This window comes from Rhipicephalus microplus, chromosome 4 (assembly GCF_043290135.1).
Source record: "Rhipicephalus microplus isolate Deutch F79 chromosome 4, USDA_Rmic, whole genome shotgun sequence".
Classification (NCBI taxonomy): domain Eukaryota; kingdom Metazoa; phylum Arthropoda; class Arachnida; order Ixodida; family Ixodidae; genus Rhipicephalus; species Rhipicephalus microplus.
The window spans coordinates 115,046,426-115,066,305 of NC_134703.1; the positions used below are offsets into that span (position 1 = coordinate 115,046,426).

The following is a 19,880-nucleotide window of genomic DNA, read 5'->3' on the forward strand; positions in this document are numbered from 1 at the left end:
CTCTTGCAATGCCCCAGTTCAGAACCGCCTGATAAGTGCGAGGGTGGCCTTTGTTACCGAATCGATAACACTGCGCAGTGTGAGAGAATTTTGCCAATCTGATTTTGTGTAGTCCGCTACTATGCGTAATACGGGCCGAAAAGTCCTGCGCTCTCTGTTGTAAAAGTCGAGGCAGCACTGAGTCTTAAAAATTGCTGTAATTAATCGAATCGCGGTAACTTCAGTTGTCTGATTGCTTTTCATAAGTTATGCACTTAGAAAAAAAAGCTTCTCTATCAGCTAAGTTGCACCGTAGTTGTTCAGTAATATGTACAGTTGTTCAGCTGCCAATTTAATCATAACAAATGCTTTGTAGTTGTAGCCCTTGGATGCTCTTTTTGAAGAACTAACATGATTGGTATTGTAAAGCTAGAAAGTGACTAGGCCACAGGCTTGCTTTCCAGTGGGATTGCGCATACGGGAAATAGCTCGGCTGACGCTGCAACGAAGAATGTATTTTTGTGGTTCTTCACTGATGGCTATAACATTCACTTATCGAGAGCAACATAAAGTTTACTGGTATTTGCCTGATGTTTTTTACTGGTCATGTTCAAACATCTGTTGCAATCCAGCACAATAATAGAGAAAAATTGGGGCGAGCTGACAGGCATAGATCATCATTTGTCCCATACGGGATGCACTTCACCTCTAAAGATCTGGGATCGTCGCAGAAGGTTGACTTCGCTTGCTAGCTAGAAATACCGGAAGAGTTAGGAGCTTTGCCTATTCATGAAACTTGCATCGCGGGGCCTTGTTGCTTTGTCCACTCTGGACTTCTGGTGAAGCCACTTGCGTTTAATTGTACAAGAATCTGTGAAAATTGAAGTTCAGGAAAGGATGGAGGCCTGAAGAGATGAGTTGTCAAGGAATGTCGCTGGAGTAAACATAATACTTTTCGCCTTTTGTAGAGTCTTTCGAGACACAGTTGCTCTTGCTTAATGATAGTGCTATGTGTGTGACAGCATGGCCGACTTGCTTAGTATGCTCCATACTATAAATTAAGCAAGTACATCAAAATTTCACAAGCACAAACAGCATATGACTTCAGGTAACGAACAGAAGCCTTGATAAGGCTTGTTATGAATTTAGTGCCACCACTGTTATAATGTACGGACATCATATACAAGTGTCACCTAATTGCAGTGGAATGTTGTTGCATTGTATGTGGCTTAAATGACATAAACTGCTGCATCGAAGTTTAGTAGATATTCTGTAGTTTCATAGTACCAATGTGTAACGCATTCCATGAAATGGAATTCCACATGTCCAAGCTATCTAAGCCCTGAAGTGGCGCTATTGTAAATGCAGTCACGCCACGTCTCATCATATTTGTGCAATTATGACAGAGGCTTTCACAATTTTGTGTCATGCAGGTAAGCCGGACATAAAAATTGTCATGCAAAAGTCCAAGAGCATCTTCTCGGGTGATTTAGTGCTTGGTATAAACGTGTTGCCCCATGTAGCTTTGCCGCTGTGATGTTGCACCACAGGAACGTATGCATCTTTTTGTTTCTGATGATGGAACAGTATTCTCCATAAAGCCAATCTGCTGGCATTTATTGCCAGACAATAGGGGTCAGACATTCTCTCATGCTTTAGTGGAGGTGTTGGTGACCTGCTAGTTAACACTTAGCATCTTAGTGCAACAGATATGGGATTATGTGCACACAACATTGTAGCATATTAAAAAGGTCTGCGTGGAAAAGCAATTAAGTGCAAATGTATGATGAGCAGTTTGCAGCGCCGACATGATCATACTGTTCTTGACTCTGACCTCACTGCGACTGGGCCAATACATTGTCATTTTACATAATTGGACACGGTCAATCATGTGATCGATTGCACAAGTTTCGTGCGACAGATGGGTGTTTTGCATAAAGGTGAACCTTCCCCTGATTCTATGAACATTTCCCTTTCTAGGACTACCGCATGTGAAGAGCACTATGTACTGTAGAATTCAAAGTTGCTATTCGCAGGCATCTGACATTTGCTACGTACCGTAAAACGCAACCTTTACGTTGAACAAAACTAGACTTACTAGAGTAGTTGTGTGCATGAAGTGTCTAGCGGGTAATCACAAAACCTATACATGAAAGCTCTTGTTGTCCGGTATGTCAAAAACCAGCAAAGTTGCAGCGGTAGTGGTGGGAAATGGTTGTTAGTCGTTTAGCTACTGCACTGTTTTCTCATTTTTTGCTCTGAGTTGACCATTCTGCTTTCCTTCCTACCAGCTCACTCTGCTTTTTTTTCCTATCTCATTTCCTGTATTTCACTGCTGTGCTTTTCTTGTGCATTAACAATAGTGTGTTGAAACCTTGTGGCTTGATTGAGAAGATATAAATTAACAAGATTATACCTACTGTGCTGTGAGAAACTCGAGTTTGCTTGCCACTGCCAGCACTGAAGTTAGGAGTTTGAGCATAAATGATGAGTATTACGCTCTTTGCTTTACATACCTCAGGTTTTGCACGAATCTTGTAGAAGCCTTAGTAAAGCTTCGCATTTTGAGATGAAAGTCTCGCAGTGCTAATTTTATTGTAGAAACACAACTTTGTGTAATTGTGCTCAGCAAATGTCGAGCTTGACTTGCCACTGGCCTTTAGGATCGAAATTATTTCTGAACACAAAAGCAAACAACCAGATTGTGATATTAGCAGTCATGCTCAAGAATGCCTCCAGGGGAAAAAAAAAAATCTGGGAAACTCAATCGTGAAACATTCGAAGTACTCAATTTCTTTCGTGAGCACAAATAATACCAATGTCACACATAGGCACCTTTGGTTGCAATCGGGGCCACTTCAGCTCAGACTTCCCGATCCTGGGGAACAGTAGTTGCTGCTATACAATCTAAACAGATTCATATCATTCTTAGCACAGACATCAGCCAGATTGCGATGTGCTAACCATGACCTTGATCCTGATTGGATCCGATTATGATAAAACTTGACCTTGTATCAGAAGTTGATCCAGATTGAGCCTTATCTTCGTCGGCCCTGATTGTGATAGAGAGTGCCCGTAGGGCCTTTCACATGAGCATTGTGGTTTCCGTTCTAGATGCCGAGTGGCAGCCTGTTCTGACCGACGCTTGTCTGCTGGCTTTGTAACCTAACATTCATTGGTGAACAGCTCTCCAGTCCCCCTTTTCCCTGCCTCTTTTGCTGACTGTGAATTTGCTACTGTGTGCCACGTGGTGGTGGACTGCACGCATGACTCCTGTCCCTCTTGCTTGTCCTCCCCTCGTGCTGCCGCTGCTCTTAGGAAGGGGTTGGGGACTCCCCCGCCAGCCGCAGTAGTCAAGAGGAGCTTCAGTGGAGCGGCGACAATCGCCCCTGGAGCAGCACAGATTCGGACTCGTCGGAGCGGCGCCGGCACTTGGGGGCGCGCCTCCTGCTCGCCCCCAAGACTGCCGAGGGGGTCGCGCAGGTGTGTGCCCCCCTCCCCTGTACCCCCACTCCCCCTTTATGTCTAATGTGCTTGGGACATTCATGCTCCCTGTAGAGACACGAACAGCATAGGTCACATTGAAAGAATAAAAGACGAGCGACGCTATTTCTTTTAGAAGGATATGATGCTAATGGACAATGAATGTAATAAAAGGATGCATAGAAATATGAGAATGCATTCAAAGGAAAATTTAAAATATTTTGATAGGAACATGGCAATGATCTGCAACCCTGCCTGCATGTTCGGAAACATGAAAAAAAAAGAAAAACTGTCTCATAGTTTTTCCAAAGCAGCTTGCAGGCAGATGTGCTGTTATGTTGTCCAGCGAACTTCTCCTTTCTGAGCTGCAAGCTTTTTCTTTCACTGTCCTTCTTTGACCTTCTTTCTATTCTGCACTGTGTGCATGTGCCATGCTGTAGCTCGAGTGTTGAGCACCTGCTCCAGGATCAGCAGCAGCATGCAGGCATGTAAATTTCAGTATTCTGCACTTTGCTGGCTTGAGTGGACATGACAGAATAAATGGGGTGCCACCTGTCCAGCTTGCTATACTTCGAACTCCCAAGTGAACTCACAGGATTGTAATGAAACTAATTGGTGCATTTTCATCTTACCCTTTGTACAGCTCCCATATTTAAAAATGGGAACAGACAAAAGAACGCACAGGACAGTTGCTGAACTGAAGCTGTAATTTTTATACTGTACGTGTGCACGCTCAATACATCCATCAATAACGAAGACGTGTTGGGTCAGCTTAGTTTGCCTTTTAATGGCTTACCCAGTGAACACTGTCCGATTTCTATGTCTGCTGCTAGGGCATCTGCTATCACTCCAAACAATGGATGGCTAACGCAACCATATTTCCATTTTTTTTTCCTCATAAAGACGGCCATTATTGCACGAGCAGCTATCAGGTATGTGAATGTATCGCTGTGTGAGGTCACTTGAATAACTACAGCGAGTGGCAGCAAGGAAATGAGTTTGCTGAGTTTGTTTTGGGCAGTGATCTCCATAGCACTTAAGGGGGCAGACTGGTCTTAGACATTTTTTCTTTATTTTTTCAGTAATCTTGATCAAACTGCACAGAATTATCCAGTTTTTTCTGCTGATTTCAAATGTTGAATTGGTTTTCCTGTCACTAATCTTGTTCCAGAGATGACATAAATTCACCCCATATTGTTTAAAGCCACCATAAAAAAAAAGAAGTGCTTAATTAAAAGTGATATTTAAGATATGCCAACATAGACTAATGACTATAGATTGAAAGTATGCAAGAGTTTTTTGGGCCTTTCTTGGTGCTTTTACAGTAAAATGTATGATCCATTTTCAAAAACAGTTGGAATTGTAATACAATTTTAATGAGTAAATACTTAAAAAGGCTTGTGCTCTAAATTATGCTCCTATACATGCATTCTACACACATACAGGTTTCAATTGCAAAAAGAATTGTTGTTGTACCTGCCCTACCTGCAGAGACATTGAGGCTTCAAAATTGAAGTCGTAAATTTACTTTTTGAGAAAAATGGAAAATCTTAAAACGCACAGCTTCTTGAAAAAGCAACAGTCATGGTGCGCATGTATTGCAGTCCTCATAAAGGGGCTCATAAATTTGTAGCAGAGCTTCTAACACAGGTGCCGGCCAATTATAAAGAAGCCTCAAAGTCGGTTCCCCATTTTCTTGCAGGTTCTTCATGTTAACAGCACCAAGAATCTGGACAGTTAGAATGACAATACAAAAAAATTACTACTTCCTGGTGTGCGAAAATTTGCAGAGAGATAGAAGAGATAGAAAAATACTTGCAGAAACCAAATATGTAAATTTAAAAAAAATGATTTTTTTGTCACTTTTGGTCCCAAAGACCAGTCTGCCCCCTTAAATATTTGGTAGTGTTTATCTTTGATAGAGATGTTTTCTGCAATTAAATCACCTTGTAACGTTGTAGATTGTTGAAGTAATTCCATCTTTTAAGAAGGACACTTCACTTGCATGCATTCTGCTGATTGTTGTTGTAGCGTTGTGCAATCTGCCATCAATTGGCTCGTGCTCATGTTGGGCATGCTGCGTAGGTTTGTCACTGCATGGTGCCGTCTTTCTGGCAAAAGAAATCACTCGCCGCCTTTTTGTGCTAATTGTTTTAGCCACACTTCAGAAGCTTTCTGCTAAATACTTGATTAATTAAATTTATTTGTTAAAAATGCTTTCAGGGCCCAAAGGAACAACTAAAAGGAGTTGGAAAGAAAGTAAGAAAACACACAAATATCAGTGCACAAATGTTATAATACATTTTGTATGACAATCTTGAATTTATAAGCACAGCTTACGCAACAATGGAGTCTAGAACGCGATTCTGAGCAACACTTCTTCTAGGAACAAGAGAATTGTTACATAGGTTTATGCCTATCAGTCAAAGCTATTATGCAACGGTGGGGGTTTGAAAGTGCGTCCTTTAAAGCATTGTGGTAATGATAGATTTTGTGATAAAGATTAAAGAAGTATTGGCACGAATTTAAATTATTTTCAGGTTGTTGCTCTAAATGAAAACATTGATGTTATAATGCTTGGGAATGCATTGAATATATTTTTCAAAGCGCTACCTTAGACAGGCAGTTTTGGTTTTGTCATCGAGCAGGCGGCTTCGCTGTGACATGTCAGCACAAGTCCGGCGTCACGGGAAGGCTGCAACTCTCCGCATACCAACAACCATTGTCAGTTTGCTGTCAGTTGCACATGGCTCATGTTAACAGGGACGAGTGAATTGTCGTCCTGCGACTCTAACAGTATTTTTGTGACTTGGGCTGCGTGCAGGGCACAAAGTTCACAAACCCAGGGACTTGTGTTGGCTTGTCATGATAATGTCCATTTCGGTGGGGCTGGCTTTCAGATGCTAGTTGACGAAAACTTTGATATCAAAGTAAAAGCTTTAATATTGAAGTAAAATAGTACTTTGTATGTGTTGTCTGGCACTTGGGCATGTGGAGAGTGTTGATAGTGTGCACACACTATCAGGAGTGCTCCATGAACCTTGAGGAAAAGCAACATTTTCATGGTATATATATATATCTCATAGGAATATGCTTAGGAATCTGCTCCAACTTTTTTTTTTTTTGCAGTTTCGCCTAAAAAGTTATTAGAAAAATATTCTACAAATATTCAATTTGCAGTCACACTTCAATATTCAAATTTGCTTCACACCCAATATTTTGCTATTCACACAGCTCTAGTTTTTTTTTTTTTTTTTCACTGTGAATCAGCTTTTGTAGCTTTAAAATCACTCCTTGGTGATGCTCAATGGCATGTCACTTAAAGGGCCATTACATTGGCAAGCTCATGTGACACGAAGTTGCCGAGATTGTCTTTCAAGGTCCTGATATGTTGCCATTTGGGCATATTGAAACTTCCTGTTTGGCATTCAAAGAACTTCTCCTTTAATGTCACTCACATTAGTAGCCATCTGGCATTAAAAAAGTCGCAGTGAAGCGATCAGTGCTCTCGATAAATTTTCGTGAGCTTTCGTGATGGGAGCAGTGCATCAGCATTTGTGCTGCGTCGTGAACAGGTGTGACACACACACAGGTTGCAGTGGAGCGTGAAATGAATCCACATAGGAACTCGCAACAACATGAACTTCGTTGCGACTTCGTGGCGGTGGTGGCATTGCCCTCGACCCGTCTGATGGGCGGCAGTTGCCAGCACTGTGGGCGTGGTTCTGGTTTTGTAGCGAATTGTAGTGTGTAGGCAATTGGTGTTATAGGAAATATGTGTGTTAGATTCAAGTAAGTACTGTAAGTGGCCCATAGGAGGCGCAAGGTATGCCAAGCCAGCTTTTGAGACTGGGAGGTAATACATTCATAAATTTCTAGCCTTTGGTGTTCACGCAGTAAACAGATTTCCAACAGTGTGAGTAGTTAGTCTTCAGAAATGTACTTGTTTTATAAATGCTACACTTTGTTATAATCATGTGGAAGTTGACTAAAACTTGCACATAATCGTTTCCACATTTAGAAAAGCATTGTTGTCTTGAAGTTTGGAAAGTTCAGGCGTTTTGTAGCAAGCAGAAAGTTCGGAAAGTCAAGGTGTTTTGTAGCAAGCAGAATTGTAGACATGCATAAAGCCACAAGCAGGAAGGTTAAAAAAAATTAGGGTACTGCTTCCGATGATTGAATAATAGGAGCACTTGGTTTTCTATTATTAATTTTAGCAGGTAATTATGTACAGCAGTGCTTTCCAATGAATGCTCATTTGCCCATCCTTTAGATTGCATCTCTTTCAAGTAATCGGCAAACAAACTAATCAACAAGGAAGGTCTAGAAAACTCTTTCAAAAGAATGTTTCTAAAGGTCACAGTCATTTGCGGAGGAGCTGTCAACTAAGTGTTGTTGCAAGCATCCTGACGAGGCAGAGAACTTTAACAAGGTGTCATGAGAAAATTTTAACCTGATCATTGGTTGGTATGAAAAAAAAAATTAAGTGTGATAACAGCAACTTAAATTGACATATAAAATATTTCATTTTCTACAGAAGGAAAATTTCTGAAGATCCAGTCAAAAGATTGACTCTTTACCTACTTATTTTTTAAACACACAAATTAAAAAAAATTCCTATTTTGTTTAACATGTCTTTAACAGCCAAAAAATTACTCAGACTTTTTATGTGTAAAATGCACAAAGCGTTTTTTGAAAATATGCAGATTGGTTTCACTGCCCTGTATCATGAAGAATGTCTTGACCCTTTCAGCCCTGGATTTTTTCATTTTGGTCGGATACAATTTTTGTGCGCGTTTTTCTCGTACTTAGGACCTCAGAAGACCACAAACAAATAATTGAGCGACTGGCTCAAGCATTTTTTGATTAATTAACGTGGCATCAAATTAGGTAATTAGGGCTCAGTGGCTGGAAAATGAAAAAAATTGCTTCTTTTTTCCTGCCAATGAATAGTGTACACAAAATGGAAAACAATGTTTTACTTTTCAGCCTAATACTCACTTAAACAGCTTCGGTACGTCGTCCCAAAAATGGCGCTTACCCGCCTCAACTTGCGAGCCTCGTCCTCACGGAAGACCTGGGTCGCGCTTCTTCTTTGTGGCTGCTACCTCCACAAACGTGCAGAAATATTGGTGTCAATTGCAGTAGGGATCATTGAAGAACTATGCCCCCGAGAATGAGTAGTATTGGTTACGTTTCCGAGATACAAGGGGAAATGTTGTGCGGTGGTGTCAATTGACACCATTAGGGCCGGAAGGGTTAAAACTCTCAGTTCTTGGTGCAGAAAATGTCTCTGAAATTTAAAAAAACTAAAGTGCAGGGACAAAAGAGTTCATGAAAACAAACGTTGTATGTACTGGTTAAGGACTTGCCTCAAACATTATTCATTGCTGCTGTGTTGTACAAATCTAGTGATCTAGAGAAATTATGCTGCTAGAGGAAAGCCTCATCGATTTGAACTCTGTTATTTCGAAATCCCGCTTAATTCAAAGTAATTTCGCGGTCTGGTATTTTGCGAACTTTGGGTGCCCTGTACCAGTTCCAGATTTTTATTTTGCCGCGAATCCGCGGTCAATGCAACGTAGTGATACTAATGAGTGGCAGCTGAAGCACCCCAGCCTGTCTACTTCCAGCGCAAAAAAGAGGGGGGGGAAAAAAACGGTCTTGCGGTCAACCGAAACTGTGCGCCTGCGGAAAACGAGACGCGCTTCACCGCAACACAGTGGAGACGCGCGGGCAGCACATTGCATGTTTCTCACAACGTCAGCAGGTCATGATTTAAACATTTTTTCTGGGATTGTAAAGAAATAAAAGACAGTTAGGCGGAATTCCCGATGTATGTGAACCTTCAATTTCCGGTTGCTCCAGCAATTCTCGCCTTTGCACTGCTGACGGAGTTCTTGCCAGCAACAGGTACTTCGAAAACTAAGGTAGAAAGTTTCAAATATAATTTTTGCCAGCCAAAACACATCGTGAGTTTCATCATACTGGCCATTATTAAATTATACCAGAAATTTTCTAATTATGCCAGAAAGAATGTGAATGGATGCATCATGGCATTGTGACACAGCGAGGAGCAGGTGACATGTTGCCCGCGTGTCACTACTGTGTATTAGTGTAGACATCTTGTTTTCCATAGGCCCACATTTCAGTTGATCACGACAGTGTTTACTTTTTTTTTTTTGGTAGCAGCAGCAAGGCCCACCGTTCCTTCGTGTTTGCGGCAAAATCAAGACCAGGTATTGCTCGAAAACATAACCCTTGGAGCCGCAAGCTAGCCGGCACAGCAAATGATGAGCACTGATTATTTTGAATAGCTCTTCTTTGCATCCCACTTTTACAGGGAAAGCTGTTATGAAATCACTACTCGGGTCACGCGCAGTTGTCCGCCAACGCTGCCGGTGTCCGTAACCACATTGCACGAAATTAGAAAAAACCTAGCACCAAAAATACAGTGAGGCTCGAACCTGGGTCCGCTGGGTGCCAGCCCAGTATTCTACCACTGAGCTACGCTGGTGCTTGTGGCTTGTTGGCAAACTTGCCTTGGGCATGCTTGATGTCGGGAAAGCAATCGCGCTAATACGACTTGTAAAGTGTTCTAAAACAGCGAAAGAACAACTAGTCGCACAATGCGATTAGCGTAACGAATGGGCCAGCCAATGCTTGAACACATTACAAAAGCTTGTTCTTGTTCCCCTATTAACTGTGGTGCATACCCACTTCAGCCATAATTCCTCATTGTCGTCAGGCACTGCATGAACAATTGGCACAAAATTGCTTGCAAGTGTTCAGCGGATACCACGCTTCTCAGGAGAATGACGGAAAATTGCAAAGCAAATGCCGGCCTACTACCCAAAAAGTTTTATTATTAATGACCTAGTGGGTATCAAGCAAGTGTGCTTGCAGTAGTTATCCAATGAGGGTTTTGAAGAGGCTCTGAAAGGCCACTCTTCTAGCTTTCGCTGTGACTGTGCTGCGCCTTCCGCGCAGGCCTGGCATTTTTTTTTTTTGTATGCTGTGCTAATTCAAAAACCCGCTAATTCGAAGATTTCTCGTGGTCCCTGTGACTTCGAAATAATCAGGTTTCACTGTATGTGTATTTGCTGCCACACTCTCAGGATAACTCAAATTCTTCCTTTCACAAAACGTTGACAAACAAGTGCAATAGTTTTTTTTATTATTCTTTTTCTGAATGAAGCTGTTGCCGGCACATGCGTGCCACTTTCACACAGGGGAAGACTCCATTTTCTAAGACCATTTGCCAGAATCAAGCCCATTTTCGACCGCTGTGCATGGTTCAAGCGAGTTTTAAATTTTTTTGCTGCTCCATCTTTTGAAGCTTAAAAGAACTCGTTAAAAAACAAACGAGGTAGCTTGCTGTGGCACCGCCAATGCTTGTTTCAGGGTGGGCGGGCTTTCTCATTCATCTCTGGTTGGGGTAGGGTAAAGTGGAAAATGCGAACCCGAGATTAGTGTGAGATTCGCACAAACTCTGAGCTTACCCAACTGACAAGGATGTATAGCAGCAAAAAAAAAAAAAAAAAAAGGTGAGACAAAACCTGCTGTCGCATGGTTGCTTACTCATAGTCGTGTATGTAAACAGAACGTTGCAGATTCTCCGCTGCAACTCGGAGCATGTTCTGATGTTGGTGCAGGGTGAGCCACTGGCAGGAGGCAAGTTCTACTCTGTGCTGACCAAGAGTGGCCCAGGTGGCCCGGCTGTGACCAAGGCAAGCAGCTTTGGAGGCGTGTCCCTTCTGCATCGGGACTCCAGCCTCACGGAGGCACGCAATGCCGCCCTCAGGGCGGTCAAGGCCGGTTAGTGGTCCGTGCCGCTTATCAGGCACATTGTTTATTCATTCAGCTGCCCTCTTCACAGTAAAGTACTAAATCTTTTTAGACTGATGGCCTGTTTGTAGGGGAACAGTGCAACAGACACAGACAGGAAAGGCAGATGTGCGCTGCTCATACGTGCTGCTCTACTACGATACAGCTGACAGGTTCACCCTTCATGATGAGCTGCTGTTTCAGAGATCTGTTGCCATTCAATATCGTAGTGTTTTCATGAAAACTATAACAAAATTTGTTGCAACCAAAATCTGACATAACGTGTGAAATCTCTTTTGTCTGTGGGGTCTCGAATTGGCGAGTGCCTTGCCATGCTCTTGGAGTGAACGGACACAGCAGACGCGGTCGGTACAAACCAATGAACAATACATATTTATTTCGGCGCAAACAACTTTACAGGGGGTGTCAGCAACCCCACAGTCTAGTGAAGCCTCAGATTGATTTAGACTGTGGAAGCCTCCTACCTGTTTCTGTTCTTGGCATAATCACGGTTATTGTCTTCTGTGGCACATTTGGACATTAAAGGCATTGAGATGAATGAATTGATCAGCAACTAGCAGCTGTGGCTCACTTCATTATTAATCACAGCTGCAATCGAACTTCATGATAACAAAGCTGGATCTTACGCAGAAATAAGTTAGTTACATCCAAAACTTTGTTATAAATGTATATTTCTAATACTGTCTATTGCAAGACTATTCATTTATTTCATTATATCCGGGTTCGTTATAGCAAGGTTTTAGTGTTATGTAGGGAGTGGTTATTATAAGTAAGAATAAAGGCAGTTCTATTTTCTGCCGCCATAGTCGGAGAATTGGTTAGCAATACCAGAATCGGCGTAAGGAAATAAAAGAATAAGGCGAGAGCGAAGTATTAGATATGCGATAATTGGCTGATACGGGTGGCAGATGTGTTGCCACCTGTGTGTTGCTTACAATTATGGTGCAAAGAGTGCTGATTGGTTGTAATTTTTGTATTTCCCCTCTCTCCCCTCAGACTCGTTCAATGTGAGCTCGCTACCGACGGTGGTGCAGGCGCCACCGCCTGTAGCGACCTCACCCACCGAGGTGCCGTCACTGTCGGCTGCACCAGAGCCGGCAGCACCCACTGGGCCACAGGTCGGCGAAGAAGCGAGTCCCGTGGCTGCTGTCGCAGCACCCCCACCGCCGCATGTTGCAACCACTGCTCCGCATGCACCTAGGCCACAGCTTTACGTGGCACAGGTGAGCAGCCTCAGGAGGTGGGGGAGCATGGCTTGACCAAGTGTGCTGATGGCGTGGTTTGCTTCTTTTGTCCGCTTGTATGTACTACCACGGGCAACTGAAAGGTGTAAAGCCAAATGTGTGGGCCGATAGAGCAATCGAATCTGGCTGTAGCTCCAACTTATAAAGTTACAAAAGTTAGACGGGGGAAAAGGCGCTGTCATCCAACTTTCCCTACTTGCGAACTAGCCAGCATTGGCACCCTTGTTCAGCACAATTTGAGACCTCTAGCATTGAAGTACCAACTAGCCGACATAAACAACTTTGTTCAGCACAATCAGCCACATTTCTATGCATGAGCTATTGTGAACCACAACTAGAGCACCACTAACTTTGCCACTAAAGTAGCTCTTGCTGTCATGCGGTGTTGCCAAAAAGTGCCCCAACTTGCGTGGTCAATGCTACGTTCGAAGCACAATGACATGCGTGTCCAAGAGAGCCTAACACCATGGTTCACTACATTCGCCGCCGCTATCCACAGAGCTCTATGCTATGTGATGCTGCCTTCCGGAAAAATCACTGGCTGTGCCAAAACTTGTACTCTGGTGATAAAACTGCATGCTACATTGGAATAGTACATGTAAAATTGTGTGAAAGTTTGATTTTGGCAGCGTGGAAAGCCGTTGATTATACATGATCGGTGCTCCAAAAAAGTGGGCTTGGATGAGTACTTTTAATAATATTACCCTCACATCGATTTTTGTTGTTTAAATATGCTCCGAGTATAGTAAATTCAGGGGTGGAAGTGCTGCGACATTCTCCGCCATTCTGACCTGCTGCGCTAGGTGGCGCCTAAACGGTAATTTGCGTGTGCAACGCGAAATTTAGTCGAGTTTTATCATCAACCGAGCAACACGCGTGGGCTATACAAAGGGCGCGACCACGTCCATATCAAATTAGTTTGGTGATGTCGTATTTAGGTTCATGCATGAATTTTGTGAAGGTGGTGTTTGTGTGCATATCTCATTATGCGACTCAATATATGTTTTAACAGCAAAGCTGTTAGCCAAACCGTATAATTTTAAAGAAATAAGTTAGTTTCACAGGTGAAGTGATGACGGTAATAGCAAAAATTTGTAATGGTAATGGTAATACAGCACGCACTTTCTATATTTGCTACCACATCATTAGGCGTGTAACGCTGCCTTGTGCAATCTGCTTCCGAATGACTGGGAACAGTTTAGATAATCTTAGAACCTTCCGATGAGATCAAGCGCACAACGCGTACATTAGAGTTTGTTCTGGAAATTACGCAGCAGCTAGCGATAACGCGGGAATCTTCGATGGCACAAGTATAAATGCCGATGCACTTTGCTGTTTGGCAGATTATCGATGGCTGACGCTCTGGTTTGCAGCTATCAGTCTACAGCTTGTAATGCTTGTAGAGTGACGTTTTGTTCTCCGGGAACAGGTTCGCCCAAAAAAGGGTCACTAATGACAACAGCGGCTGCTGCCTTCGTCAATCTTCGTGACAATACGAAGGTGGAAAGCTAACGTTTTTAAATCCGACATCCCGACACTCTGCAAAATGCTGGTGTAAAAAAGGACATATGGCCGCTCCTGGGAGAAATGCTCTTATTGCGCAATCTTTCCGTGGAGAGGGCACCACATAGAACAGTTTAGGAGCCCCCAGCTGATACTTGCTGATAGCGCTCCCCCTCAGCTTATCACAACCACTCCCTTAAATCAAAGTTCACCTCTGCTGCTTGAGTGACCCCCCCCCTCCCCTTTCATCTGCATATTTTTTCATGCTCGTTCAAGATGGGCAGCGCGTTTGCTTTCTGCTTGAACATTGGACGGCAGGTCTAACACGCTGTGAGGTAGTATCACATGGAAGCGATCGAGATCTGCCGCCTCATTTAATCTCTGCTTGCGCAGCGCTCACCACCCCAACTTGCATAATATTATGTGCGGGTAGAACGTATGATGCGCGGGAAATGTTACCAACTTGTAGTTTACGCGGAACATGGCGGCGACGGTGAAAACACGTCGAGTGCCCATGTAGTTCCTATCCTAATAAAAAAGAAAAATCACTAAATTGCTTAGTAGTGGCGTGGCGAGCCCATCTAAATTTCTTTGCGGTTCTCGCGTCGGTTGTGGCACTTGAATGGCCGGAACAAAAGTTTTTTTACATTTGTTCTTATAGAGCCCTATTGGTTTAGTATGAAGATAAGTTTTATTATATTAGTTCATCTCTAGTCTTGAGTTGCTGTTCATGTTATATGCGGTGTCCTAATCACATTTTGAACATTGCAACATATTAACATTAAATTTTTTTTATATGTCTGAGTAGTAACTTTATTGTTGTAAGGTTTAATATATGTATATATATATGAGATCTTGTCGTGGGCAGGTTCCTGCCCACGGCAAGTAATTTTTTCACCCACTTTTCTTCCTTCTTATTTACAATACATTGGTTCTAATAACTTCCTCTATACCCTCATTAATATTGTGTCAAAACACACATAAAAAGTAGCTCTTAAGTATACACTTCTTTTATATATATATATATATATATATATATATATATATATATATATATATATATATATATATATACACACACACACACACACACACATCAATTTGGATAAGTCTGGTCGCTTGATCAGCATTAAATGCTTAGTGAAAACCACTGAATTTTTTGTGTTGATGAAAAAGCAAAGAGAAAAAAAATTCTAATTAACAGTGATGTCTGACCCAAGAAATCTGTGTCAAAACTAAATTTTGTTGCTCCAAAACAAGCCTTTTGGTGCTCAAGAGCTGCTCCAAAACGCCCCTTCACTGCTCCAAAGCTGCTCCAAAACCGTGTTATTCCTGCTCCCAAAGCTGCTCCGAAAGACTGAAGCCCGCTTCCACCCCTGTAAACTTTAAAATTTTGTGTATTCACTGATTATCACTTTCATCCTACTCTAATTGGTTTCACGTCGCATAAAGCCAAAAAGACAAGCCAAAAAGAATGGCATTCGCACATGTCTTGTTCCAATATTAATAAATATTTTACAGGTTAGCTGGATCGAGACAAACATGCTCATTTATCTATCAATATGTGGTATATAGTGTTCGAACTATGCGATTAGAAATTATCCCACCAGATGACTCCTTTCTTTGAATTCGCTTCGAGCCTAAAATTTACTGTTCATGCATCCACAGTGATATCCCTCTAACAGACAGCGTCTCTTGACAGCTGCCATGGGGTGCTGCACCTAGGGAAGCGGGAGCTCTGTCCTTGCCACCTATGTGGCCATTGGCAGGACCATCGGTGCTGGAGGCATCATCCTTGACTCCAACGGGCCTGCTGCTCAACCCTCAGGCTGGTAGGTGCTTTTCTGGCTTTGGGCCAAGGCTTTTTTCTTTTTTTTGCATCACTGGAATTGCAAAAAAAGATGTTTGACCTTGCTGACTGAGAGCTGTTTGAAAGATCTTGTGCAAGTTTTGGGGACAGGTGCGGCATTGTGCATTTTTGCTGCAAGGCTACATAGCACAAATATGCGTTGCGAGAGGTGGCACGAGTGGAGTGAGAAGTGCGTGTCGTTGGGTGCGTGTCTCAGACCCTGTGCGCGGTGGATGGCAGAGGAACAAGGCAACACGAGTGTTGAGTGAACAGCAAGGGGACACGCGTGTGTGTGCGGACTGCTGCACCTCCTTTAGGGACTACATGTTTCATATCTCTGCTGCAGTTGCTGGTGTGCCGCTGGTATCGCCAGACATGGCAGGTGGGCTGGTCCAAGGAGTGCGGCCTCGAGGTGGGCCGGGCCCCTTGGGCGGTGGCGGTCTGTTGCTGAGCCCGCTGGCTCCTCCACGGGGGCCCGTCCCAGCCCACCCACACCACCACCAACACCATCACCACCACCACCACCCGCACCAACAGCAGCCGCCGCAGCAGCTGGTGTACCTGCCTTGCGTACAACCACCGACCAGTCTGGAGGCTCGCAAGCCTGGCCTCCTGGACACTCAGGTGGGTGGCACACACCGTTTGTTCTTGGGGGCAAGGCCCTGTGTATTTGAGGCTGAAATTGAAAGAAACTTGCTCATTGAAGGTTTAGAAGATCGTTTCAGTAACACCTTTTTAAACAAACTGTGGCTGTTACTGGTCGGCCTGGTATTTATTGGGATAGCAATTATACAGTGAAACCTCATTAAACCGTACCCGCATAAACAGTAGTTTAGTTTTAAAAGTAGTGAAGTCAAATCCCCGACTCGGCGGCCATTGAACATAATGCATTTTGTATCCGCATAAGCAGTACCAGCTTATCGCGTATGTATCGGTTAATAAGTAGTTTTTCCAATTTTTCTTGCGCACTCGCCGCGGCATGTCGTCCCCCACTGGGCGTCCCGACAGAACAGCAAGCCCCAGAGATCGAAACACGTCTCGCTTATTTGTGTTGATGATGATGGCGGCTGTGTTGGTGAGCGCCATTTTTTGGATTTTTCTGCAACAAGAAGCACTCGGCCGGCTAGGCTTCTGGTGTTGTCCACGCGATGGCACTTTGCACAAACACGCAAACACGGTGTGCGCTTGCTTTGCTTTCTTTGTTCCTTTGGCGCCATGCATAGGTGTTCTCTCGTTGATCCGTGCCGTACAGCTCTCGCGTCGTTTTTCACCTGTTGTGTATGTGTGCTTGTGCTGCTTCGTACTTGCGTCATGCCGAAGCTGGGACAAAAGCATCGAGTGCTGAAAATAGAGGAGAAATTGGACATAATTCGTGCTATTGAAAGAGGCACGAAAAATTCATCCAGTGGACATCCAGTGGACTTTTCCGCTGCCTCCAAAATGTTCCGCTTGTTCTTGATGTAGTCCGAAAGAGTCTATTTGGAAATATGGAACTCCTTTGCAACGTCTGCTCGCGATCGGTCACTTCCTACAAGCTTGACGATGGCAGCTTTTTTCGCCATCGACATGGTGACATACCGTATTTACTCGATTCTACCGCGCCCTCGATTGTAACGCGCACCCGGTTTCCACGACAAAAAAAAAAAAAGTAAGACATCGATTGCAACGCGCACCCATTTTTCTCGTTGGCCCGCACGATGACACCACTCGAAAAAACGACTCCTTTCGGGAGCGTCTTCCATTTAAATATGAGGTACGGGGGAAGCTTGTGCCTATCTGACGTGCAACGGAGCATTGCCGTCACTCTAGTTTTACCATGGCCCGATGTCAGCACGCGAACTTGCTTTGCCCCCTTCTTCTCGACGGTTGTGGTGCCAGGCACGTCGAAGTAAAGAGGCGTCTGATTGGCATTCCCGATTTGCCCAAGCAGGTAGCCGTTGTTGTGCCGCAAGTTTAGGACAAACCTTTGAAAACTGTGAAGCTTTTCTTCGTACTCCTCCGGCAACTTTTGGCATATGCCCGTTTGCCTTCGGAGGGAAAAGCCTTTCCTCTTCATAAAGTTAGTTAGCCAGCACCTGCTCGCTTTAAACTGGCTCCGCATTAGCTCTTTTTCTAAGGCTAACTGCATAGCCTGCACTTGGAGCAGTTCTGTCGTCACGGGCCGCTGTGCCGCTCACTGCTCAATCACATACTCGCCGAGCAGCTCTTCAGTTTGCGGAAACCGACCCTGCTGTGGTCCACTGAAGCCTTTGCGTGAATCTTTGCTGTCGACAATATTCTGCTTTTGTTCTTGCCAGTCCCGCACGCACATTTCTGAAACTTTGAACGACCGCGATGCGGCCCGATTTCCGTCCGTTTCGGCACACGCGATGACTTTTCTTTTAAAAGCGGCATCGTGGTGCACTCGTCGAGTTTTTGGAGTCTGCCCTTCCATGCCGTCGATGCTAATTCACTACAAGATGACGAACTCTTCAGCACACGTACGAAGTGCCACACATGGGAAACAGTGCCGCACATGGGAAGTGCCGCACATGGGAAATAGAATGACCCTATTCATTTTTTTTTTTTCGTACTCGATTCTAACGCGCATGCGATTTATAAACTCGCTTAACCTGAAAAACCTGCGCGTTAACCTGCGCGTTAAATTCGAGTAATTACGGTACTTGCCGCGCTTCATCGGAGCTCTCGAGGCCGACGACAACATCGACGATCCCTTATCCATTATGAATGAGCGCAGTTAGCTAGGTAACACACGTGGAACACATGGCGCATGCACATGCGAACAGTCAGTCGATGCGTTCCTGTCAATCCAACGGTCACAGCAGAGAAGAAAAAACATTTTTTTCGGCAGTGATGCTGATGCGGAAATAGCCTCGATCCAGCAGTTCGAGGTAGCCACCCTAGCGGAGCTAGCGGCCGCACGCACGGCCAGCACCGGTTCGAGGCTACTGGAGAAAAAAAGTAAACAAACAAGATGGCGGTGGCGCGAAAAAATGCTGGCAGTCTGCTCGACTGACACTTGTAAATTCCGAAATATCGAACAGCCTGTCCTCAAGTGTTCAAAATTTCAAGCCGCGAAATACATTGAACATAGGGTATGTCTTGGTGCCGGGTAAATGTCCGAATTATCAAGCGTGTCCGAAAAATTGGGCGTCCGAAAAATCGGTTGTCGACTGTATTCAGACTCCGTTTGACTGACCAGATGCGTTGCCGTATGCCATGACACGCTGACAGCGACGTTAACAATACCTTTGCTTTGTTGCCAGCACTGATATGCTGCACTAGCTATGGATGGACGTTGTGCCAGTGTCAAAATGCACGCAGAAATTGCAATTGCGGATCTCAAAGGCTATGTTTGGCGACACATTCTTTTGGTTTTAGCCAGTCGAGCGGCCAAGCCAAGCCACCTAAGGAGTCTGTTCGCTGTGGCGTTTTGCGTTTGTGTTAGCGTGTCAGGGGTGTCAGTCAGTTGCTTCTGCGACTAGGCTTGGTTCGTCTCGTGCTCTGTGCTTTCGCTCTCTTGTGTGTTCCATGGCGTGCTGAAATGGCTCCGACACCACCCGTGTCTGCACCATCGGGAGTGAAAAAACGCAGCCAACGTGGTAGCTACAAGACGCTCACGATGGTGAAGAAAGCGGAGATAATTCGCCAGGTAGAAGGCGGCCGACCTCAGTCTGAAGTTGCTCGGCAATTTTCAACTTTCAAGCAAACTCTCGGACTACCTCAAACAGAAGGCACCCACAAACGCTCCTCGACTCGACTTTCATCCTTCACTTGACAGAGTTGAGCACTGCGCCACAGCTCGGCTCAAAATGCCGCTGCGCTACTCAAGAATCGCAGCAGATTATCGCTGATATGCACTGACTTGCCGTGCCTAAAGACGGCGCTCCCATCGGCTTTCTCAAGTGAAGGTGAAGCATTGAGTGAAGGGACGTTTTAGAGTACGGGGGTTAGACCCTGGAGGCAGCTGAGAA

The 19,880-nt window shown here is 44.2% G+C and overlaps 1 protein-coding gene across 13 annotated transcripts in view; it reads left to right on the top strand.

The window, feature by feature from the left end:
• The window catches only part of LOC119172307 (uncharacterized), a 97,594-nt gene that overhangs the window by 31,000 nt on the left and 46,714 nt on the right, over window positions 1–19,880 (top strand). For 9 of the 13 annotated variants that reach the window (XM_075893577.1, XM_075893576.1, XM_075893579.1 and 6 more), the window contains 6 exons: window positions 3,298–3,462; window positions 5,686–5,721; window positions 11,118–11,280; window positions 12,307–12,533; window positions 15,760–15,889; window positions 16,253–16,530. In XM_075893577.1, coding sequence (XP_075749692.1) covers window positions 3,298–3,462; window positions 5,686–5,721; window positions 11,118–11,280; window positions 12,307–12,533; window positions 15,760–15,889; window positions 16,253–16,530 — 999 coding nt within the window. The remainder of the gene's footprint in view (window positions 1–3,297; window positions 3,463–5,685; window positions 5,722–11,117; window positions 11,281–12,306; window positions 12,534–15,759; window positions 15,890–16,252; window positions 16,531–19,880) is intronic. The other 4 variants (XM_075893572.1, XM_075893575.1, XM_075893568.1 and 1 more) reach the window with 3 other exon arrangements.